This window comes from Lepidochelys olivacea (assembly GCF_965140295.1).
Source record: "Lepidochelys olivacea isolate rLepOli2 genome assembly, chromosome: 2".
NCBI lineage: Eukaryota > Metazoa > Chordata > Testudines > Cheloniidae > Lepidochelys > Lepidochelys olivacea.
This window is the reverse complement of record NC_140412.1, coordinates 271266058-271289717: the sequence shown is the minus strand read 5'-3', so window position 1 is coordinate 271289717 and position 23660 is coordinate 271266058. Positions and strand designations below refer to the sequence as shown.

At 66.2% G+C, this 23660-nt stretch overlaps 2 protein-coding genes across 2 annotated transcripts in view; one reads left to right on the top strand and one right to left on the bottom strand.

The window, feature by feature from the left end:
* The first annotated feature begins 4589 nt into the window (after positions 1–4589).
* CDK5 (cyclin dependent kinase 5) lies at positions 4590–10868 on the top strand. The gene is made up of 12 exons (XM_084620799.1): positions 4590–4686; positions 5673–5761; positions 6136–6203; positions 6645–6705; positions 6889–6945; positions 7243–7338; positions 7746–7820; positions 8600–8696; positions 8805–8876; positions 9179–9237; positions 9729–9809; positions 10207–10868. Exons 1-12 carry the CDS (start codon positions 4650–4652, stop codon positions 10291–10293), a joined length of 879 nt encoding a protein of 292 aa, XP_084476925.1. The 5' UTR covers positions 4590–4649; the 3' UTR covers positions 10294–10868.
* A 1430-nt stretch (positions 10869–12298) lies between these two features.
* ASIC3 (acid sensing ion channel subunit 3) overlaps positions 12299–23660 on the bottom strand; it is a 34039-nt gene continuing 22677 nt past the window's right edge. The window contains exons 4-10 of the mRNA XM_084621347.1: positions 19383–19533; positions 19055–19111; positions 18342–18495; positions 17914–18005; positions 17153–17232; positions 16425–16496; positions 12299–12548 (exon numbers count right to left, since the gene is read on the bottom strand). Of these exons, the coding sequence (XP_084477473.1) occupies positions 12444–12548; positions 16425–16496; positions 17153–17232; positions 17914–18005; positions 18342–18495; positions 19055–19111; positions 19383–19533 (711 nt within the window). The 3' untranslated portion in view covers positions 12299–12443. The remainder of the gene's footprint in view (positions 12549–16424; positions 16497–17152; positions 17233–17913; positions 18006–18341; positions 18496–19054; positions 19112–19382; positions 19534–23660) is intronic.

Sequence of the window (23660 nt, the reverse complement as noted above, 5' to 3'; positions counted from 1 at the left end):
CTCCCCAAGACCCCCAACCCGCCCCACACACAGACCCCCCACCCGCCCCGAGCCCCCCAGATCCCAGCCCCCTCCCCAAGACCCCCACCCGCCCCACACACAGACCCCCCACCCGCCCCCAGATCCCAGCCCCCTCCCCAAAACCCCCCACCCGCCCCACACACAGACCCCCCACCCGCCCCCAGATCCCAGCCCCAACCCGCCCCACACACAGACCCCCCACCCGCCCCGAGCCCCCCAGATCCCAGCCCCCTCCCCAAGACCCCCACCCGCCCCACACACAGACCCCCCACCCGCCCCCAGATCCCAGCCCCCTCCCCAAGACCCCCCACCCGCCCCACACACAGACCCCCCCACCCGCCCCGAGCCCCCCAGATCCCAGCCCCCTCCCCAAAACCCCCCACCCGCCCCACACACAGACCCCCCCACCCGCCCCCAGATCCCAGCCCCCTCCCCAAGACCCCCCACCCGCCCCACACACAGACCCCCCCACCCGCCCCCAGATCCCAGCCCCCTCCCCAAGACCCCCCACCCGCCCCACACACAGACCCCCCCACCCGCCCCCAGATCCCAGCCCCCTCCCCAAGACCCCCCACCCGCCCCACACACAGACCCCCCCACCCGCCCCCAGATCCCAGCCCCCTCCCCAAGACCCCCCACCCGCCCCACACACAGACCCCCCCACCCGCCCCCAGATCCCAGCCCCCTCCCCAAAACCCCCCCACCCGCCCCCAGATCCCAGCCCCCTCCCCAAAACCCCCCACCCGCCCCGAGCCCCCCACCCGCCCCACACACAGACCCCCCCACCTGCCCCCAGATCCCAGCCCCCTCCCCAAAACCCCCCACCCGCCCCACACACAGACCCCCCACCCGCCCCCAGATCCCAGCCCCCTCCCCAAGACCCCCAACCCGCCCCACACACAGACCCCCCACCCGCCCCGAGCCCCCCAGATCCCAGCCCCCTCCCCAAAACCCCCCACCCGCCCCACACACAGACCCCCCACCCGCCCCCAGATCCCAGCCCCCTCCCCAAAACCCCCAACCCGCCCCACACACAGACCCCCCACCCGCCCCGAGCCCCCCAGATCCCAGCCCCCTCCCCAAGACCTCCAACCCGCCCCACACACAGACACCCCACCCGCCCCAAGACCCCCAAATCCCAGCCCCCTGCCCCAAGACCCCCAACCCGCCTCACACACAGACCCCCCACCAGCCCCCCGCCCCCCAGATCCCAGCCCCCTGCCCCAAGACCCCCAACCCGCCTCACACACAGACCCCACACCATCCCCACTTGCCCCAAGACCCGCAGATCCCAGCCCACACACTGGGACCCGCCACCCTCCCCCCACCCTGAGCCCCCCAGATTCCTGCCCCAAGACCCCCAACCCATCCCACACACAGACCCCCCACCAGCCCTCCGCCCCGAGCCCCCCAAATCCCAGCCCCCTACCCCAAGACCCCCAACCCGCCCCACACACAGACCCTCACCAGCCCCCTGCCCCGAGACCTCCAGATCCCAGCCCCCCACCCTGAGACCCCCAACACATTGAGACTGACCCCCCAGCCCCCCATCTCTAGTCCCAGCCCCGACCCCCCCCAAACTGCCCCACACCCCAAGACCTCCAATCCACCCCACACACTGGGACCCACCACCAGACCCCTGCCCTAAGACCCCCAGATCCCAGCCCCCTGCACCAAGACCCGCAACACACCCCATGCACAGACCCCCCCACCAGCCTCCCACCCTGAGCCCCCCAAATCCCAGCCCCACCACCAGCCTCCAGCCCCAAGATCCCAGCCCTCAGCCCCCCAAATCCCAGCCCCCAACCCCCAAAGTGCCCCACACAGCGACCCACCACCAGCCCCCCACCCCAAGACCCCCAGATCCCAGCCCCCTGCACCGAGACCCACAACACACCGGGACACACCACCAGCCCCCCAATTCCAGTTCCAGCCCTAAGCCCACCCGAATCCCAGCCCCTGACCCCCAACCAGCCCCACACAGGGTCACTGTAGACATGAGTTCTCGGTGCCAGGCTGTGGTGTAAAGGGCTAATGTGATCCTGATGTGACGAAGTGGGACTGTTTTTAATGTTTTCTCTGAATACTGTGTGGGTGCCTCAGTTTCCCCTATGCAGATCTTAAGTATCTAAGTGGCAGAATAAGGGTGTGTGATTGGGGCAGAGCCCTAGGGGGCCAGTGTGATGGAGTCTGCACAGAGAATGGCCGACACCCTGTCTCCTGATGGCCTGGGCCCCTCCTCTGCAAGGTGCCAACTGAAGGGGTTGGAGAACAGAGAGATCAGGTGGCCTCCTGGCCTGGGAACGAGACAAAGGTGAGAGGAGGGGCTGGAGAGTTTCAGTTTGGAGCTGGCTGGGGAAATGAGGGGAGGCTCAGCTGGGGCTCTGGCCTCCCTGCCCCCCAAGACAGACCTGACTGAGGGGTCCTGTTCTCTGCACCTACAAGCTCTGGTTTAGACCATGTTCCTGTCATCTAAGAAAACTTCTATTTTACTGGCTGGCTGAGAGTCCCATCTGACTGCGGAGTTGGGGGGCAGGACCCTCTGGCTTCCCCAGGAGCCCTGCTTGTGCGGACTCGGGGTGGGAAGTGTATGGTGTGGACGGGGATGCTGAATACTCCGAGGTCAGACCCAGGAAGGTCGGAGTTGTGTAAGCTTCTTGCCCTGGGAAGAGGAGGCTTCCCCAGAGTCCCGCCTGGCTTCACTGGGAGCAGTTCCAGAGCAGCGCCCGGGGACTCCATGACGCCTTGGCTGTGTAAAAAGGACTATCAAGTGGAAATAGGGACATGATCCTGATCAGATCACTAGTAGAATACTGCAGGCCCTTCTGGTGTCCACACTTCGAGAAGGAGGTGGAAAAACTGGAGAGTGGAAATGGGGGGCCACAGGAATGACCCAGGGCTGGAAAACAAGCCTGATAATGCAAGGCCAGAGGAGCTCAATTGATTCAGGTTATTGAGGTTGAGAGGTGACCAGTCATAGAATCACAGAATATCAGGGTTGGAAGGGACCTCAGGAGGCCATCTAGTCCAACCCCCTGCTCAAAGCAGGACCAATCCCAACTAAATCATCCCAGCCAGGGCTTTGTCAAGCCTGACCTTAAACACCTCTAAGGAAGGAGATTCTGGCCTCAGAGCTGGCTGGCGGGGTCCTTCTACGCCTGCTGCAGTCACCCAGTTTCCAGCCTAACGCGACCCAGTTAGAGAATGATTGTCCCGCTGTGGCCCAGAGCCATTGCCCAGCGGCTCTCGGGGAAGGCTCTGCGGCACACGCACGCTGAGCAGGTGACAGGCGCTGGGAACACCCTGCCCCTCCGTGAACTTCCCCGGGCACCTGGAGGCAGAGCCTGGAGCTCAGGCTTCTCCAAGCAGGCCGGGCCATGGCGGGGGGAGGGGCGGACCGGGCCATGGCGGGGGGAGGGGCGGGCCGGGCCGGGCCATGGCGGGGCAGGACAGGCCCCCACAGGCCGGGCCGTGACGGGGGGAGGGGCGGGGCGGGCCGGGCCATTGCGGGGCAGGGCAGGACAGGCCCCCACAGGCCGGGCCATGGCGGGGGGAGGGGCGGACCGGGCCATGGCAGGGGGAGGGGCGGGCCGGGCCGGGCCATGGCGGGGCAGGACAGGCCCCCACAGGCCGGGCCGTGACGGGGGGGGGGGAGGGGCGGGGCGGGCCGGGCCATTGCGGGGCAGGGCAGGACAGGCCCCCACAGGCCGGGCCATGGCGGGGGGAGGGGCGGACCGGGCCATGGCAGGGGGAGGGGCGGGCCGGGCCATGGCGGGGCAGGACAGGCCCCCACAGGCCGGGCCATGGCGAGGGGAGGGGCGGGGCGGGCCGGGCCATTGCGGGGCAGGGCAGGACAGGCCCCCACAGGCCGGGCCATGGCGGGGGGAGGGGCGGACCGGGCCATGGCAGGGGGAGGGGCGGGCCGGGCCATGGCGGGGCAGGACAGGCCCCCACAGGCCGGGCCATGGCGGGGGGAGGGGCGGACCGGGCCATGGCAGGGGGAGGGGCGGGCCGGGCCATGGCGGGGCAGGACAGGCCCCCACAGGCCGGGCCATGGCGAGGGGAGGGGCGGGGCGGGCCGGGCCATTGCGGGGCAGGGCAGGACAGGCCCCCACAGGCCGGGCCATGGCGGGGGGAGGGGCGGACCGGGCCATGGCAGGGGGAGGGGCGGGCCGGGCCATGGCGGGGCAGGACAGAGCCCCACAGGCCGGGCCATGGCGGGGGGAGGGGCGGACCGGGCCATGGCGGGGGGCGGGGCGGGGCGGGGCGGGGCGGGCCATGGCGGGGGGAGGGGCGGGACAACAAGCACCCAGCTCGGGCTGGAAGCGCGGGGGCTGCCAGGAGCCGTGGGGGGAGTGAGCCGCGGGGGCTGCCGGGAGCTGCGTGAGGGGGCGGGGCCGCGCGGGGGCTGCCGGGAGCTGCGTGAGGGGGCGGGGCCGCGCGGGGGCTGCCGGGAGCTGTAGTCCGGGCGGGGCCGCGCGGGGGCTGCCAGGAGCCGTGGGGGGAGTGAGCCGCGGGGGCTGCCGGGAGCTGCGTGAGGGGGCGGGGCCGCGCGGGAGCTCCGTGAGGGGGCGGGGCCGCGCGGGGGCTGCCGGGAGCTGTAGTCCGGGCGGGCCCGGTGCGGAGCGATGCAGAAATACGAGAAGCTGGAGAAGATCGGGGAAGGTACCGGGGGGCTCGGGCCGCGTCTGCCCGGCTGCGCGTAGCCCCCGCCTCGGGCCAGGCCCCGCTCGGCTCGGGGCCGGGGGCGCGGTGGGGGCCGCGGTGGGGGCCGGGGCCGGGGGCGCGGTGGGGGCGGGGTCGGGACGCGGTGGGGGCCGGGGCGCGGTGGGGGCCGCGGTGGGGGCCGGGGGTGCGGTGGGGGCCGGGGCCGGGGGCCGGGGGCGCGGTGGGGGCCGGGACGCGGTGGGGGCCGGGGCGCGGTGGGGGCCGGGCCGGGGTCGGGACGCGGTGGGGGCCGGGTCGGGAGTCAGGCGCTGCAGTTGCTGTAGGGTTGAGTTAGAGGTTGGGGGCCGGGGGCGCGGTGGGGGCCGGGACGCGGTGGGGGCCGGGGTCGGGCCGCGGTGGGGGCCGCGGTGGGGGCCGGGGTCGGGACGCGGTGGGGGCCGGGGCCGGGGTCGGGACGCGGTGGGGGCCGGGCCGGGGCCGGGGGCGGCCGGGGGCGCGGTGGGGGCCGGGTCGGGAGTCAGGCGCTGCAGTTGCTGTAGGGTTGAGTTAGAGGTTGGGGGCCGGGGCCGCGGTGGGGGCCGGGGTCGGGACGCGGTGGGGGCCGCGGTGGGGGCCGGGGTCGGGACGCGGTGGGGGCCGGGGGCGTGGTGGGGGCAGGGGGCAGGGGCCGGGGTCGGGACGCGGTGGGGGCCGGGGCCGGGGGCGCGGTGGGGGTCGGGTCGGGAGTCAGGCGCTGCAGTTGCTGTAGGGTTGAGTTAGAGGTTGGGGGCCGGGGGCGCGGTGGGGGCCGGGGCCGCGGTGGGGGCCGGGGTCGGGACGCGGTGGGGGCCGCGGTGGGGGCCGGGGTCGGGACGCGGTGGGGGCCGGGGCCGGGGGCGCGGTGGGGGCCGGGTCGGGAGTCAGGCGCTGCAGTTGCTGTAGGGTTGAGTTAGAGGTTGGGGGCCGGCACTGGGCTGCCTGGTTCTCACGGCCTCTCCCCACAGGGACCTACGGGACCGTGTTCAAAGCCAAGAACAGGGAGACCCATGAGATCGTGGCGCTGAAGAGAGTCCGGCTAGATGATGACGACGAGGTGACCAGCCCGCTCCGCTCTGTTGTCCAGCCGTGGCCGGTGCTTGCTGCTTTGGCCCCATCCTGCCTCCGGCTCCCCTCGGGGACCAGAGGGGGCTGCAGCCGCGAGCAGATGTTCCCAGCTGCAGGGGAGCAGGTTTGGGCAGCTCCCTGCCCTGAGCTGCCTATCCTGGGTGCTGGGGATGGGGGCTCATCAGCCTTTGCGGTTCCTGGGCCCTGTTTTACTGTTTCTGCCCCATTGGGCTTGAAGCTAATGCCTTTTTGTGCATTTGGTCAGTGCCCTGTTGGGGGCACGTATGATCCTGGCTCTGTGAGGCAGCATATGCTGATAATCCATCTTTCTCTCTTTCTGTCTCTCTCTCTCCTCTTCTCTAGGGTGTTCCCAGCTCTGCCCTGCGGGAGATCTGCCTGCTCAAGGAGCTGAAACACAAAAATATTGTCAGGCAAGGACATGCTTTGTGCCAGGCAGGCCAGGAGGCTCTGGATGGGGCTGGGGTTGGATCTGGACATGTGGAGCTCCTGGGTGCTGTGTGGCATTGTCCCTGCTCTGCTTTCCTCTCCATGAGTCCCGTAGGGGCTGCGGTGGAGCTGTGAGGAGCATGGCCTCTCCCAGCCCACGCGGAGTCCTGTAACATGCTGCTCAGGGCTGGGGAATGGGAAGGTGTTTGTACCTTTCACAGCAGATTTGCCGATGGGGTGACCTGCTTGTTTCCTACCCAGGACCCTGGCACTATGTCCCCTGAGGCAAAGGGGTGAGGGCCTGCCCTGGACCCCCTCTCCCGGGGGGCATGCTTTCAGCACTGGGGCTGGCAGGAGGCCCCGTGCTGTGGAAGGGCCTGTGGGCTCCTGCTGGGGGCACTCACGGGGTTTTCCCTGCATTGCAGGCTGCACGATGTCCTGCACAGCGACAAGAAGCTGACACTGGTGTTTGAGTTCTGTGACCAGGTGAGCTGGGGAGCCCCCAGGGGACTGAAGGCCCTGGGGGTCCGTGGGCTCCCCTGCCTCCAGGAGGAAATGGGGAGCCCGGGGTGAAATCCACTGTCCTCCCCAAGGGGAAGCGGAGTTGTCTGGGTGCCCCTGAGCTCCCCAGCTCCCCTCTGATCCAGGCATCCCTCTTTTTCCCACCAGGACCTGAAGAAATACTTTGACAGCTGCAATGGGGACCTGGACCCTGAGAATGTCAAGGTGGGTTTGCAGGGCCAGGCTAGGATGGTGCCTGGCGGGGGTGCCAGTCACAGCACCCAGCTCAATGGCCCCCATGAGCGGCCCCCACGAGCAGCCCCCTGCCAAGGTCCGTTCTGAGTTGGCAGCTCGCCAGGCTCGCAGCATCACAAGCTGCTCCTCCTAGACAGGCCAGTCTTGGTTCCCTTGGGCCTGGCGAGGGAGAATCCCCTGCTTCCTGGAGCCAACGCCTGCCCTGGCTGGGGCACGAGTAGGTTTGAGGTCTACCGGGAGCATGCTCACTGCTGCCCTCTCTTCCAGTCCTTCATGTACCAGCTGCTGAAGGGCCTCGCCTTCTGCCACAGCCGAAACGTGCTGCATAGAGACCTCAAACCCCAGAACCTGCTGATCAACCGAGTGAGTGACCCACGCAGCCAGACAGGGGCCAGTGCTGCTGCTGGGCCGGAGTGTGGGGCATTGACAGGGCTGGTCGGGATTGAGGGGGACTGGCAGGGCTGGCGGGAGCCCAGGGTTGGGTTAGCAGGGTCTGTGGGTCGGGATTGGGGGTACAAGCAGGCTGGTGGGGATTCCAGAGCTGGGCTAGCAGGGGCTGTGGGTTGTGATTGAGGGGGAGCCCAGGGCAGGGTTGGGGGTCTGCTCATTGTGTCCCCTCACCCGCTCCTCTTGGGGCTGTAGTCTTTGCCTCCCGAGCACAGGGCAGGAGCTCTGCTGCTTCTCTGGCTCTGGGTGGCAGCCGCAGTTCCTGGCAGGTGGCGCACTCTGCATGACTGAGTCTCTGTGGCTGGTTCATCTTCTCCCGGCAGAATGGGGAGCTCAAACTGGCCGACTTCGGTTTGGCTCGGGCCTTTGGGATCCCTGTGCGCTGTTATTCAGCAGAGGTGAGTGGTTGGGGACGTCCTGGGGGCGTGGGCACACATCCGCTGCAGGGGCCCGTTCAGCAGTTCGGCTGGTCTATGCAGCTACTGGACAGGCTGTTCTACAGGGAGCTAGCATCTAGTTCTTCGCTGTGAGAGGACAGCACCGGCCCCCCTGCCGCAGGGGCCCCCCAGCGTGCAAGGGGAGAGCGCCCCTCCTCCCAGCGTGTGAGGAGAGAGCACCCCCCCGCCTCACAGGCCCACTAGCACCATGCTGGGATAGCGAGGTCAGCACTGACTGTGAGGGGAGAGCACCCCCTGCTGAGCCCCCCTCCCCACTCCCTGCAGCTCAGCCCCACCTAGAGCTGCACTGATGCATGGGGGGGCAGCACTGTCTCTGGGGGAGAGCGCCCTGCCCCACCCCCGGTTCTTCCTTCTCCGCCAGCAGTGCTGGTTCATGGGGGTGGGCTTTTCACATCCTGTCTTCCCAGCTCGGCCAGTGCTCCGCTTGGAGCACACAGCAGCTTGGGCAAGGCTCGGAAGAGATGGGATCCCGCTGCTGCTGGCTCTGGAGGGTGTCAGCGGGCCCCATTCTCTGCAGGGCGGATGGGTCAGCAAGCGTGGCGGGGTGCTGCAGCGGCCATGGAGGGGGCTGCGGGAGGAAGGGGAAGCTGCCCCATGGCCCGCCTAGCTGCCCAGAGCTTGGAGCCACACGTGGTGCTCAGGCTGGCAGCTCGGCAGCCCCTCCTGTGAGCTGTTCTCGGGGCAGTGGGGGTCTGATGGCCTGTGTCCGCCCCCTGCAGGTTGTCACACTGTGGTACCGTCCCCCTGACGTGCTGTTCGGTGCCAAGCTCTACTCCACCTCCATAGACATGTGGTCAGCCGGCTGCATCTTCGCAGGTACCCGGGTGCCTGGCTCCCCGCTGTGGAGGGGCCGTGCACCAAGCGTGGGGAGTGGGGGAGGGTCTGCAGGGCTTCCTGGGCTCAGCCCCGTCTCTCTCCCTGCAGAGCTGGCCAACGCCGGGCGGCCCCTGTTTCCGGGGAACGACGTGGACGACCAGCTGAAAAGGATTTTCCGATATCCTTTTCAACCGTGGGCGGGTTTGTTGAGCAAAGGGTGAGGAGAACAGAGCCAGGAGCCAAAAGGCCCAGGCCGGGCCACAGCCTGGCTTCCCCCTTGGGGAATGGCTTTCCTGACCACCTTCGGGTGGGAGGGGCATGCGGCTCCCAGCCCTTCCTCCTGGCTGAAGGAGCCCTGTGGGAGGGGTGGGCGGTGGGATGTGCCTTGGGCAGGGTCTGCAGGCCAAAGCCGGGGTCCTCCCCTCCCCCGTTTCCTGGCTGGGGCCTGTGGGGGCAGAGATGGCCCTTAACCCGCCCCACATTGCTGGGAACCCCAACCGAAGAGCAGTGGCCGGCCATGACTAAGCTCCCAGACTACAAGGTGAGTCCCAGGCTGGGGACGGGCGCCCAGGGCCTGACCTGTTGGGGGGGGCTCTGGGGTACGGAGCTGCCCCCTCCAGCCACAAGCTGCAGCTCTTAGGTCCATCAGCGGGTGCCATGAACAGCACCTGACTGGCGTGAGCCCCGGCACGAGGCGCAGGCCCTGGGTCCGCTGGGAGGAGCATCTGCAGGGGCTGGCTAGGCCCTCGGAGCACCAGGGCCAGGGAGGAAGCAGCTGCCAGGCCCAGTCTGGGGGCGAGGTTAGAGCCTGTGCGGGGGCAGGGTTAGTGTCTGGAGAGGGAAGGGGCGAGGTTGGCCTGTCTCTGGGGGGAGGTGGAGGGTGGGTTAGTGTCGGGGGGGTGGGGGGAGTTGGCCTGTCTCTGGGGGGAGGTGGAGGGTGGGTTAGTGTCGGGGGTGTGTGGGGGGTTGGCCTGTCTCTGGGGGGGATTAGTGCTGGGGGGTGCTCCTAGCTGTCGCCCTCTCTCCCCTCAGCCGTACCCCATGTACCCTGCGACAACGTCGCTGCTCAACGTGGTGCCGAAGCTCAATGCCACAGGTCGCGACCTGCTCCAGGTGGGTGCCCCGCTGCCCCGGGCTGAGCAGGTGCTGTGGGCCCAGCCCCATGGCACGCAGTGGGGGCTGCTGGCCTCAGGGAGGGGCGGGCCTGTCCCTGGGGGCTGCTGGGGTCCTGACCATGACTGTTTTGGGGCACCTTGGCCCAAGCCCTTCGCGTACGCAGAGCTGACAGCCCCTCTCTGTTCCCCGCGGGCAGGGCCAGCAGCCGCTCTGTCTGGGCTGCGCTGGGCAGCCAGGTGGCTTCTCTGCCGCTGCTCCCCCAACCACCCCTTGGGGAATGGGTGTCTGACTCTGCCCTGCAGCCCCAGGGGTGGGGGGTGCCTGGCCCCATTGCCCTGCTCTGTCGATGCTGTCCCCACCCCCTCCTCACCCAGCCCCTCTGCTGCCTCCACAGAACCTGCTGAAGTGCAACCCGGTGCAGCGGGTCTCGGCCGAGGAGGCGTTGCAGCACCCCTACTTCACGGACTTCTGCCTTCCGTAGAGCCTGCCTAGGCTGGGCCAGCACCTGCCCTGCTCCAGGGGCACCTGGGGGAGGGGGTTCTGGGGCCAGGGCACTGGGTGATGGGCAGGGCCCTGGGACCACCCCCCCCCCAAGGTATTTATTAGGTTTTTAACCCATTGCAGTACCTGGTTTTATACCAGTCTCTGCTGGGACCCCATGGACAGGCGCCAGCCCCCCTCCCTGCCCTGCTGCGGGCACCCATTGCCCCGATACCGTGCAGCATCACCTGCCTCCCACGGGACAGGGATGGCCCTGGGGTTCCAGTGGGGCACAGGAAAGAGGGGAGCTGCTGCTGTCCCTTACTTGGCCGGGGGTCTGGGGGCAAGAGATGGCTCCTCCCAGGCTGGTGCGGGACGTGGTGCTCCCGGCGCTGGCTGCCCAGTCTTGCCACGTCCCCTGCAGGCCTCTGGGCCCTGGCCATGCCCCTGCCTGGGGGGGGGTCCCCCTTCCAGCTGGGACTCCTTGGGGGGCCAGGCAGCTTCCCTCCCCCTTGTACCGTGCTCCTGTGTGGCTGAAGGTGTATCTTTAATTTCATAAACAGTTCCCCTCCCCCAGCCCGCGTCCTGCGCTCTCGTCCCTTCCATAGTGGGAGAGGGCTGGCCGGCAGGCAGAGAATGGAGGCTTGGCCAGCCTTGTGGCTCGGGGTGCTGACATGCCTGCCCAGCTGTTCACGGGAGGGGCAGCGGGCCTGGCTGCAGTGGGGGGGGGGTCTGGAAGGTGGGGGGCTGCTGATACGCCTGGGGAGAGCCTGGCTGTGGTGATGATGGGGAGTCAGCTCCAGAGCCCTGTGGGGTGAGCTGCAGAGCGGAGCCTGGTGACGGGGGAGACGCTTGCTGGCCCAGGGGACAGCCCATGGGCTGCTGGTAGAGAGAGCCTGGCCTCGGGCCCACTCGGCAGCTACCCCTTGCTCCCACCACTCGCAACACCAGGCTAGGGTCCACCATGTGCCCGTCTCTGTAGGCCCAGCCTAGCACTCTCCCCTCGAGCCCTGTGTGGGCCCTGCAGGGCCCCCCAGGCCTGGTCCAGCCCTGCCTCCCCCCCCGGCCCAGCCCAATGACTGGTGCCTGCTTAGGGCCCTCCCATCCTGGAATTGACCAAGCAGAGGTGGGAAGTCGGAACCACCAGGTGGGCTTTAATGATACACAGGATCCGCGCTAGGCTGGAGAGGTGCAAGCTGCAACTGTCTCTGTGCTGGAGGGAAGAGGGAGGGCACGGATGGGCAAGGGGAGCAGAGCAGGGGGCACGGATGGGCAAGGGGAGCAGGGGGCACGGATGGGCAAGGGGAGCAGGTGATGGGGGTGCTCCAAGCAGCTCATGCAGATACGTGGCCAGCAGGACTCTCAGACAGGGGTCACTAGCACAAAGGGCCTGGTCAGTCCCTGGGGTCTCCCAGTCTCCATGTGCCCCAGCACAGGGACCCGTGGCCACCCCCTGCCTCTCCCCATTGCAGGGCCCGGGAAGACCAGGAGTGCAAGCTGCACCCATCCCCGGGGGCCAGCCCGCCTGAGGGAGTTGTGAGGGTGCTGGAGCCCTGGGGCTGGGGAGCTCTGTGGGTCTCATACAGCTGGGGGCGGCTCCCCGGGGAGGGGCTGCAGGCAGGGGGAGGCTGGGCCGAGCTCAGTGATGGGGGTAGAGGCCCCCGGGGAGGGGAGAGCTGGCTCTGCTCTCTGTGCCCTGGCTGGGAGGCAACCAGGCACCATGGCTTTTCAAAGGTGCTGGCTTCCACCCCTGGGGCAGCTGGCACGATCGTGGCCAGGGCAGGGCACTCCAGCGCTGGGCTCAGCACCCCACTGCCTGCAGAGGGGCTGACCCCAGAGGACAGCAATCCCCACCCCACCCCCTGACTGGGCGGGGTGGAAGCCCGAACATGAGTTCCCCTGTTGAGGGCTGTGCATGGAAGCCCAGTGGCGAATGCTCAGAGCCGCAGCTGGCCGGGCGCTGAGTTGGGCCCAGGCCCCACAGAGCCCAGTGTATGGAAGCCCAGGACTGCACCACCCCTGGTGTCTCCTTCCCAGGGGCTGTCCTGGTGCCCTCTGTGCTGCCAAGCCGTGTCTGCCTGGCCAGAGCGGCTCGGGTCTTGCTGGAGGCGAGAGGCCGGTGGGCTGGGACTGCAAGGCGCAGCCGCCCCCTCAGCAAGCAAACTCCTCGAAGTTGCCGAGAGCCGGGTGCCGAGGTAGCATGTTCGGGGTGAAGCCGAGACTGTCCGAGTGGCTCCGCAGGGTGTTACAGGTGCTCTGGGGAGGAACAGGGGGTAAGAAGCAGGCAGTGTCTCCGGCCGCTCACCCAGTCCCAGATCCTGGCCCTGCTGCCCCCACAGCCGTGGTCTGCCACCCCTCCCCACATTCCCGGGTCTGGCCCAGGAGGCGGAGGGTGCTAGTAAAATGTATGATGAGACCAGGCGGTTCTGTCAGCCAGGCACTGGAGGAGCCTGAGGCAGGGAAAGAGCTAGCCCAGGGGGAAGAGGGGCAGCTGGGGGCGGCTGGGCTGAGCGGTGGGGGCAGGGCAGAGCTGGGGGAGTGCGGGTGCAAGGGTGGAGTGGATCAGGTTGCGAGGGGGGATGATGGGCCGGGGTTGCCTGCACGAGCAGGCGCCTGGCCTCAGTGCCAGGAGGTCACTGCTAAGCCTGCAGTCCTGTGTGGATGTTGCTGGCTGGTTGCCCCATGGGACCCTATGCTTGCCCGACAGCCGCAGGCCCGCTGAGAGGTGCCAGCACTCGAGAATGGCTCCTCCAAAGGGCCAGAGCCGGCTCTAGCTGCCACACGCCCAGGCCCTGCCCTGCCGGCAGTGTGACTGCCTGGCCAGTGTGTGAGCCTGGCACTGTCCATGGCCACAGGGACCACTTGGCCTCTTACAGAGCCCAGGGCACGGCTCTGACCAGGGACTCCTGGCCTAGCTGAACTAGAGGGGGGCTGTTGGAGACATGCCCAGCCTGGATTCACTGACCCTCTGTGACAGAGACACCCTCCACCACCCCTCCGGTCATTCGTTCCAATGAGGGCGACCCTCCCTTGGGAAAAGCGGCTCCTTATTCCCAGCCAGGACAGCTCTCGTCCAAGCCCTGCCTGTCGGAGCGAAGGGCCGTCTGCCGCAGAGCCCCCTCCCCTGCACAGACCGGGCTCCGGGCACCTGCAGACGGCGCTCACGGCACCGCCGACCCCTCCCCTGCACAGACCGGGCTCCGGGCACCTGCAGACGGCGCTCACGGCACCGCCGACCCCTCCCCTGCACAGACTAAGGCAGCTTAATCTATGCGGCAGGGTCTGCAGCAATCAACCCCTCCCTGGCTCTTTTCTGACCCCTGCCACTTGGTCAATCCCTGTTCTGAAGAGCAGGACCCAGTGCAAGCCACAGCAGCCCGGGATGGCTCTGGAGCAGGGGCTGAGTCACCAGGCTCCTCCTTTGCCCCCAGGCCGCGCACGGGGAGCCCTGCTGGGTGCGCGCCACCCTGGTCCCAGGCACTGTTTGAAGTCCCAGTCCCCACGCTGGGCCTGTGCCCCACACCGTGGTGAATCCTCCGTCCCTTGGGCAGGTGTGAGCCCAGCCAGCTCTCTCCGGGCAGAGATCTCAGGCCGGGGCTGAAGGCAAAGCCAAGCCCTCCCAAGAGTGGCCGTGCCCAGAAACTGGCACTGAGCCCCAGCCGCTCTGGCTCCCGCCTGGCCCTGACACTAGGGGCCCTGCGGAGGCAGCAGGGATGCGCTGCACTTAGGGGGCGGCTCTGGGGCAGATCTGGGTTCAGCTGCACCCCAGAAATAACGAACTCATGGGTGCAAAGTGGCATGTACACTACCCCAGTGGACCACGGCAGGTCAGAATGGGGGGGACTCACTCTCCTGCACTCCCAGGACCCCCTCCCCCCGCCACATTGGGGCAGGATGAGGGGGGTGGGGTGGAGGGTGCTGCTGGGGCCACCCACTGAATCAGGAGGAACCTATGGGAGCCTCCCACTCAGGGGCCAGAGCCTGCCCCCGCTGCAGGGGACGAGCGACCCGGCTCTGTGCTCGCTCGCGCCTGGCTGCGGCTCGTCCAGGGGCCTTTATCGCCTGCGTGGGGCAGCACCAGAGCCTGGCAGCCAGTGCCCACAGGCGGCCCAGTGCCCCTGCCTTGCGCGGACACGGCCCTGCCCCCCGTCCCCGTGGATGCTGCAGCGACGCCTCGCCTACAGCAGTCACCTCCAAACGTTTCTTCTGGAAACCCAGTTAAAGAAAATGGTGGTTGCCCGTGACCCAACGGAGCTGGAGGTGAGAGGCTGGGGTGAGGGCTGCGGGGTGGGGCCAGGAATGAGGGGTTCAGGGTGTGGGAGGAACTCAGGGCTGGGGCAGGGGGTTGGGGTGCAGGCTCTGGGGTGGGGCCAAGGATGAGGGGTGTGGGGTGCAGGAGGGGGCTCTGGGGTTGGGGGGGCTCAGGGCTGGGGCAGGGGATGGGGGCACAGGCTTACCGTGGGCGGCTCCTGCCGTGGGGGTGCTGAGGCAGGTTTCCTGCCTGTCCTGACGCTGCGGACCGCGCTGCGCCCTGGAAGCGGACCAGCAGCAGGCCCGGCTCCGAGGTGGAGGCATGCAAGCGGCTCTGCATGTCTCTGCCGCAGGCACCCCCCACCCCAGGTCCCATTGGCCAGGAACCGGCTAATGGGAGTGTGGAGCCGGTGCTCGGGGCGGGGGCAGCGCGTGTCGCCCTGCGGCCCCCCGCCTAGGAGCCGGACCGTCTGCTGGCCGCTTCTGGGGCACAGCACAGTGCCAGAACAGGTCGGGACGAGCCTGCCTCAGCCAAGCCGCACCGCCAACGGGACTTTTAACGGCCTGCTCGGTGGTGCTGCCCAGAGCTGCCGCGACCCAGGGCCTTACATTCCACGACCCAGTACTGGGTCCCGAACCGCAGTTTGAAACCACTGGGCTAGAGGAAGTGGGGGTAGGGCCACCGAGGGCTAACATGCCCCAGTCTCGCGGCGGGGTTCAGCCGGGTGGTGCTAAATCCAGCGTCACCAGCAGCTGGGGCGGCAGGGCCAGCCCTGGGGGAGTCACAGCCCGTGGGGAGGGGCCCCGGGGAGCTGAGTGAGGCGAGAGCAGATGGGCCGGGAGGGAGCAGACGGGCCGGGACCTTTGCCGGTGCTGGGGCCCTGCTCCCCGCACCGCCCCCCGTGGAACCCGGAGGGGAAGCGGCCAACAGCCCAGCTGGGCAGGAGTCAGCCCAGCCTGGTGTCCGGCCAGACCCGTGAGGGGACACGGCCCAGCGGGCTGAGCAGTGGGCCCCTGGGGGCCTGTGCCAACCGCTGCCCTCGGCCCCGCGGCCCCCAGGGCCTGCAGGAACGGGCCGGGGGTGGCTCTGCCGGCACCAGGGCATGACCCCCAGCCCGCAGGTCCGCAGCCTGCGGAGCCCACACACTCACACATGAGAGCGGGGCCACGCGGGGCCGTGGCAGGGACGGGCTGGGGCTGTTCTGATTCACCTCCGGCCGCGGGGGCCCCCCCTGCCAAGGGGGCTGCCCCCAGCACTCCAGCGGGAGGTCCCTGAGAGCAGTCTGCCTCCAGCTCGTGGCAGGAATCCCAATTGCCCCTGCTCTGGCCCTTCCAGCCCCACGCCCCCCACCCCCACCCCAGCTCACCGCCTTGCATGTGTCTGGGAAGGGGCTGCCCCTTCCCCTCCCTGGGCGCCAGTCCCTCGGGGCAGGTCTGTGCTGAACCCCGATGCGGGGCACGGGGGCCCCAGGGCAGGGGGAGATGCTCTGTGCCACCCAGGAGGGCTGGCACCACCCCTCACCCACTGGTTGTCAGCCAGAGACAGCGGCAGCCCGACCCCCAGCCTGGAGCAGCCCCGATCCCCAGCAGGCCTCAGCGCTGCAGAGTGCTGGGTGGGGCAGTTCTGGGGAGACGGGGGAAGGTCAGGGGCCCCTCCCCTGGCAGGGCGGGTTCTGGGGGGACGGGGGAAGGTCAGGGGCCCCTCCCCTGGCAGGGCGGGTTCTGGGGGGACGGGGGAAGGTCAGGGGCCCCTCCCCTGGCAGGGCAGGTTCTGGGGGGACGGGGGAAGGTCAGGAGCCCCTCCCCTGGCAGGGCGGGTTCTGGGGGGACGGGGGAAGGTCAGGGGCCCCTCCCCTGGCAGGGTGCCCAGGGGCTGGTTACCAGGTTGTCGCTGTTATTTCTCTGGGGTCTCTTCTTGTTCTTGTAAAAACTGAGGAGTTTGTCCCGAAACACCTGGGGGGAGATAACTGGGTCGTTACCAACGGGGGTGGGGAGTGGGGGACGTTCTGCAATGTCCTCTTGGGGGGGTCCCTAGAGTTCAGGGGTTGTAGCTCCTTTGTACTTCCCCTGCTCGCTGTGCCGGCCTGGGAGAGTCCAGGGGCGGCACTAGCCTGGGTGGCGGGAGCCCCGGTTTCGAGTCCCTGTTCACCCTGTGGGGCGCTGGGCAGCCCTATCTGGCCCATGGGGGCACAGCCCAGCCCTGCTTCTTAGGGGGGCAGGGAAGTGCATGAAGGGGTGAGCTGTGCCCAATGCTGCGGTGTGGGGCAGAGCTGGGCCACGGACACCTCCTGTAACCAAGTGGGAATTGTTTGTAATATTTTAATCATGCTTGTCTGGGCCTCAGTTTCCCCTATGTGCTGCGTTGTTACCTGTTGGGGGGGGAGATGGCGGGGGGTAGGCTCATATGGGGGGGCCCGGGGAGCGTGCGGGGGGCGTGGGGAGAGGGGCTGGGGGCACATGTGGCTGTGGTCAGCATTGAAGCTGAACCAGTCTCAGGAGTGTTGTCAAGGGGGAAGGCTCGGGGGGGGCACCAAGGCTGGGGCGGGGAACCAAGGTTCGGGGGAGAACCAAGAGCCCCCTGCCCACCACTGCTCAGCCTGTGGCCTCACCTCGTATAGGTAGTCGAAGATCTCCAGGATGGTTAGGATGCTGGCCCCGATGAACAGCCCCATCTGGCCCCCGATGTCCCCTGGGGGCAGGGGCAGAGCGTGAGCGGGCAGCCAGGCCGCACCCACCCGACGCTGCTCCTGCAGCAGGCAGGGGCCTGCCCCACCGACGCCCACCCGGAGTCACGAGGGGGCACTGCTCCCGCCCCAGCCGCAGGGTTGCAGGTCCCCTGGGGCATCCCGACGCACTGCGAGTGCTCACCCAGCAGCCCCCCCGGCACTCACCCCCCCCCGGGCACTCACCCCTCCAGACACTCACCCAGCAGCCCCCCCCAGCTCTCACCCCCGACAGGCACTCACCCAGCAGCCCCCCGGGCACTCACCCCCCCAGACACTCACCCCCCTGCCCCCCCAGGCACTCAGCCCCCCTGGGCACTCACCCCCCCTGGGCATTCACCCAGCAGCCCCCCCGGGCACTCACACCCAGCCCCCCCCGGCACTCACCCCCCCTGGCTCTCACCCTGCCCCAGGCACTCACCCAGCAGCCCCCCCCAGCTCTCACCCCCGACAGGCACTCACCCAGCAGCCCCCCCGGGCACTCACCCCCCTGCCCCCCCAGGCACTCACCCCCCCAGACACTCACCCAGCAGCCCCCCTGGGCACTCACCCCCCCTGGGCATTCACCCAGCAGCCCCCCCAGGCACTCACACCCAGCCCCCCCGGCACTCACCCCCCCTGGCTCTCACCCCGCCCCAGGCACTCACCCAGCAGCCCTGCCACCTCATATGCTTTCTTCTGCTCGATGGTCTCATAGTTCAAGGCTTCAAAGAAAATGTCCAGCACCAGCACATTGTCCCTGGGGGGCGGCAGCGGCCAGGCCAGACACAGACAGACAGACAGACAGACGGGATGAGTCCAAGTGACCGGTGTGGTGACACCAGGGCTCTGCAGGGCTGGTGTGGGCCCTGGGGGGCAGGCTGGGAGGAGCAAAGGGGGGGTGCACCCTGTGGGGCTGTGGCATGTTGGGGGGTCACTCATGGGGGCATGCTGTCCGCAACAAGGGGGGCGCACTGGGGGGTTGGGGGACGCGCTGTCTGCAGGAGGGTGCTGTGGGGGGTCGTGCTGTGCATGGGGGTGATGTCTAGGGGGCTGTGCAGGGGGAGTTGTTCTGTGCGCAGGGGAGGGGACTCACGAGATGTACTGCTCGCTCTTGTTGTACTTCTTGGCCAGGTACTTGGCTGAGGCCTTGCTGGGGATCTTGACCATGGAGAGCTCCTTGCCGTAGCGCACCATGTCACAGGGCGTGCGGCACACGCAGAATTCACTGTCCTTCTTCACCAGGAAGTCTGGAGTGCGAGGACGGGTGTGAGCCAAGAACACCCGGAGAGCCACGGGGACGTGGACAGGGACAGCGATGGGGACAGGCGGAGAGTGATGGGGACGGGGATAGGGATGGGGACAGGCGGAGAGCGATGGGGACAGGCGGAGAGCCAGCAGAAGTGACAGGCCAGAGAGCGATAGGGTTGGGAAGGGGCTAGAGACTCACAGGGATGGGGCGTGAGCCAGCAGCACCCCTATGGGCTGGAGATCCCCAGAAACTGGGCCCACACACAGGCCCTCGACTGCTTCAGCAACAGGTCCCAGGGGGTCCAATCCCCAACTGCTCCTCGGGCAGCGACACAAGCTGGGGAGGAGACTGGAGGTTCCCCAGGCGTCCCCAGCCCTGCTCCCCATGTCCCCCGGGGGGGAGGTGACCCACGAGGGGGCAGTCCCAGTGCCGGGGATGGGTTGAGCTGGAGCAGGGCCATGGGTGTCAGGGTCTGGCCGGGTGTGGGAGGCATGCGGGCGGGCGGCAGGGCAGGAGACGAGGCACTGCCCCAGAGACGGGCCGCGGCGGGTACATACCCAGGGCAGGGTCGGCGCACTCCTTGTACTGCTCGGGCGTGCACACGTTGGCGTTCCCTGGGGAGGGGGGCACAGGGTCACTCAGGGGCTTGGTGGGGGGCTGGTGGGGCTGCAGGAGCCATGTGGGTGGTGGGGGCTGCGTCTCATTAGAGCCCCATGTCTGGGGGAACTAGCCCAGGAGCTGGGGGGGGCGCCCTCCTCACCCTGCCCCCAGGACCAGCACATCTCTCCCCAGCAGCCCCCTGCCCTCTCGTCCCCTCCCAGCTCCCACTTGCGTGGGGCTCCCCCCCCAGCACGGGGCCCCCCCAGCCCGGCCCGCGCCCCTCACCGGGCATGTGCACCATGCGGCAGTTGCAGTTTTCGGCCAGGTAGCGGGTCTCGCAGTCCAGGCGACAGGCCGTGATGCTGTAGCTGGTGAAGAAGTCGGATTCAATGGGGGTGGATTTGCAGTCCCCCCAGGGGGGCGGGAGGTAGACCAGCTACAACACACACAGGGTTAAGGAAAAGGCCGGAGGAGCGGCCAGCAGCCTGCCCCGGTGCAGGACCCCCACCCCTTGCCCCCCCACCTGTGCTGCGATGTGACTGCCCCCGCCATGGTGGAACCCCCCTTCTGTACCAGAGCAGCAGGGGGCCCCCTGGAATGGCAGCCGGGCATCTCGCAGGCTGGCATGTGGGCACAGGGGGTGGGCACACGCAGCCCACACTCACCTCTGTGCACACGCACTGCAGAGCTGCAAATGCACACGCATTCAACATACATGTGCACCCATGGCGCTGCAGGCCCCCACGCACGCATACCATGGTGAGCCGGGCATTACGGGTAACACCCAGGGGAAAAACCGCAGGAGGAGGGCAGCAGAGAGGGACAGCACGGGGTGGGGGACAGGCGGCCCCATGGGGGAGAGTGCAGCGGATGGTGCTGCGTGCCCGTGTCCCGAGGCGGCTGGGAGCGGAGCACGGCGCGGGGAGCAGGCCGGGTGGGTGCTGTACAGAGACAACGGAGGCTCCTTCTCTTCCAGTAACTGGCTCAGCAAGTCCTCGTCCGCATGGGCCCCACCCGAGGAGCAGGTGCCTCGGGCGCGAGATCAGGCTCTTTGGCCAGCAGGATCCATGGGGGCCAAGCTGCACCCACACATCCTTCAGTCCCACCCCATCCCTCCGCTCCCTCACTACTCCCAATCCGGGCGCTGAAGGAGGGGCTGCAGGGCGGCTGGTGGGATTCACATGGAGAAATCATCGCCAAGAACGGCAGAGACAGTCACCCTTTCACTCCGTCGAGTCTCTGTCTCACCCAGCCCCCCTTGGCCCCCCTCAGCCCTCCCAAGGGGCACTCACCCAGCATAGACCCTGTCGTGGAGTGTATCGTACTGCCCAGCCGCCAGGTGTGTGACCTACCTTATTTAAACAACTTCAGCTGTGCCTGGAAGGGCACTGACGGCTCTTACGATGAACACACCTGGGGTGTAGGAGCGAGTGCTGTGGCCAGCCTGTACCTGATACTGGAGCATGACATGGTGTCAGGAGTAAACTAAGAACAGCAACAGAAGGAAAACAACAACAAAGGTTGCAGGAGCTTCTCAACATGCCACACTTCAAGAACCAGGGGGAAATGTTGAAAGTTTTATAAGAGCTCTGAGTACCTTGGCTGAAAACAGTGATTCTGGGAATGCAAACCATAAAAACAATAGAGACAGGCTGGTTATTGGGTTAACAGATAAAAACCTTTCACAGCAGCCACAACTGAAGAGAGATTTAGCCCTGGCCGCCGCTACCCGATGACCAAAGCGTTCTGAGCTGGCAAGACACCAAAACCTAGGACAACTTGAGAACCCTGGAAAACCTGAAACTAGCTTAGAAACCCTACACAGCCACTTGAGTGTTAAAAGTCATTATCATCAAAGCCCTGAGGCAAGGAGAGAGAATGCCCAGGCTAAGAGGGACAAATTCCAGCCTAGGTGCCGAAGGTGCGGAACAGATCATGTCCCAAGAGATGGTGAATGTCCTGCCAGAGGTGCAGGGTGTAAAAAACACACGACCTATGGACATTTTGCAGCTGTTTCTGCACTAAAGCAGCCAGTGGGTTGACTCATATTACAGACAACCAAGAGAGTTGTTTCTGGGATCTGTCACTGGTGATGACACAGAGCCTGCCTGGAATGTGAAACTGGATATTCATGGCAAGACGATTGACTTTCAAACTAATTCAGGAGCTGACATCACAGTCCTCACAGAAGGGATTTACAATCTCTTCAGCCCCTCCCAGAGCTTGTCACCGAGAACCCAGGCGATGCTCTGGAACGGCTCCCTACGAAGCCAGGCGGGACTCTGGGGAAGTCTCCTCTCTGGGAGCAGCCTGTCTGCAGGACACACAGCTCACCCGGCTCCACCTTCCTGGGTCTGACCTTGGAGCATTCAGTCTCCTCTGCCCCTCCGTGCGCTTCCCACAGCGAGTCCGCCCAGGCGGGGTCCTGAGGAAGCCAGAGGGTCCTGCTCCCCAACTCCGCAGTCAGACGGGACTCTCAGCCAGCCAGTAAAACAGAAGGTTTATTAGACGACAGGAACATGGTCTAACACAGAGCTTGTAGGTGCAGAGAACAGGACCCCTCAGCCGGGTCCATTTTGGGGGGCAGTGAGCCAGACAAGCACGTCTGCCCTTCACTCCTCGTCCCCAGCCAGCCCCAAACTGAAACCCCCTCCAGCCCCTCCTTCTCTGGGCTTTGTCCCTTTCCCGGGCCAGGAGGTCACCGGATTCCTTTGTTCTCCAACCCTTTAGCTCTCACCTTGCAGGGGGGGAAGGGCCAGGCCATCAGTTGCCAGGAAACAGGGTGTTGGCCATTCTCTGTGTCCAGACCCCTGCACACACCTGCCCTCTAGGGCTCTGCAATGATCATACACCCTTACCCCACCCCCTAGAGACTTAGGAACTGCCTAGGGGAAACTGAGGCACCCCCACACTATTCAGAGGAAACATGAAGAACAGTCCCACTTAGTCACAATGCTCAAATAAATTTGTTAGTCTCTAAGGTGTGACAAGTACTCCTTTTCTTTTTGCGAGTACAGGGATTGAAGCGGAGTCCGAGAGAGCAAGAGGAGCAAGAGTTCCTGATGGGGAACCCAATCTTGAACACCCTCGTCTGGTCGGGGACAGGAGTCTTGGCGATGCCTGGCTACTACTCCAGCTGCTCCCAGATCCTGCTATAGTCCCATTTGGGGTCAGGAATCTGTTCCTTAGCGCAGTCACCTTCCTCCAGCTGCACGATTAACTCTGCTTTGGTGAACTTTGCAATGCTCAACCCTCTCTTTCTGCATAGGGTTACAATGTCCTTCTTAAGGAGATGGTGACAGGCCATCGCTCCGCTCTTCCCAAGTTGTTGTGGACTCAAGGCCTGTGTGCTGTTAGCTCCCCACGGTTTCCAGGGAGAACCCCTAGTGTGCCAGCCCTTCTTGAGGTCACCACCTCTTTGCCAGGGTCGAGCGGCAGACTCCTCCGCCCCTGAGACTGCTCTCACCTTGCAGGGGGGAAGGGCCCAGGCTATCAGTAGCCAGGAAACAGGGTGTCGGCCATTCTCTGTGTCCAGACCCCTGCACACACCTGCCCTCTAGGGCTCTGCAACCATCATACACCCTTACCCCACCCCCTAGATACTTAAGAACTGCCTAGGGGAAACTGAGGCACCCCCACACTATTCAGAGGAAACATTAAGAACAGTTCCACTTTGTCACAGTGTGTAAGGGTTTGGGGGAATATTTTGGGGAAATAGGACTCCAGGTGGTCCTTTCCCTGATTCTTTGTCTAAATCACTTGGTGGTGGCAGCCTACTGTTCAAGGACAAGGTGGAATTTGTGCGTTGGGGAAGTTTTAACCTAAGCTGGTAAAAATAAGCTTAGGGGGTCTTTCATGCTGGTCCCCACACCTGTACCCTAAAGTTCAGAGTGGGGAGGGAACCCTGACAACCCAGATCAAGCCCTGCTGAGATGCCAATGTCTATTGCTAAGGTTAATGTGATTTAACTCAATTGCTAAGTATGTTCCTGGGAAAAATCTGGGAGTAGCAGAAGATCTGTCACAGCTCACGGAGCTCATCATGCACACAGCTACAGGTGAGCTCGAAGATGACATAAAGGCATGCGTGGATGCTGTAGACCCACACAGACCAGTGTCAGAAAAGAGACTATTGCTACCACAAAAAGCAACCTTGACAGATGCTCAGCTTCAGGAAGTTCTAAGTTACCCTCGGGCAACTGGGTCAAGTATTTAAAGGACAATAAGGAAGTGATGAGACTACTTTATGGTGTGTGGACAGTTAAGCGAGTCAGATGGATTCATGGTTAAAGGCATTTGCATCGTAATTCCAAACAAAATGAGGAGAGAATCCTAAACCTCCTCCAGGAAGGACAACGAGGACGAACTAACTGCCATGAATGGGCCAGTCAGCGTGGTGGCTGGGAATTAGCAAGGACATAAGGAATAAAGTATCTGCATGTGAGTACTGCAGAATGAACAGACCAACACAACACACACAACACCCAGCCCAGACAGGCTGTGGAAGAGACTAGCTGCAGACTGATGTGAATTCAGAGGTCATCATTACCTGGTCGTTGTGGAC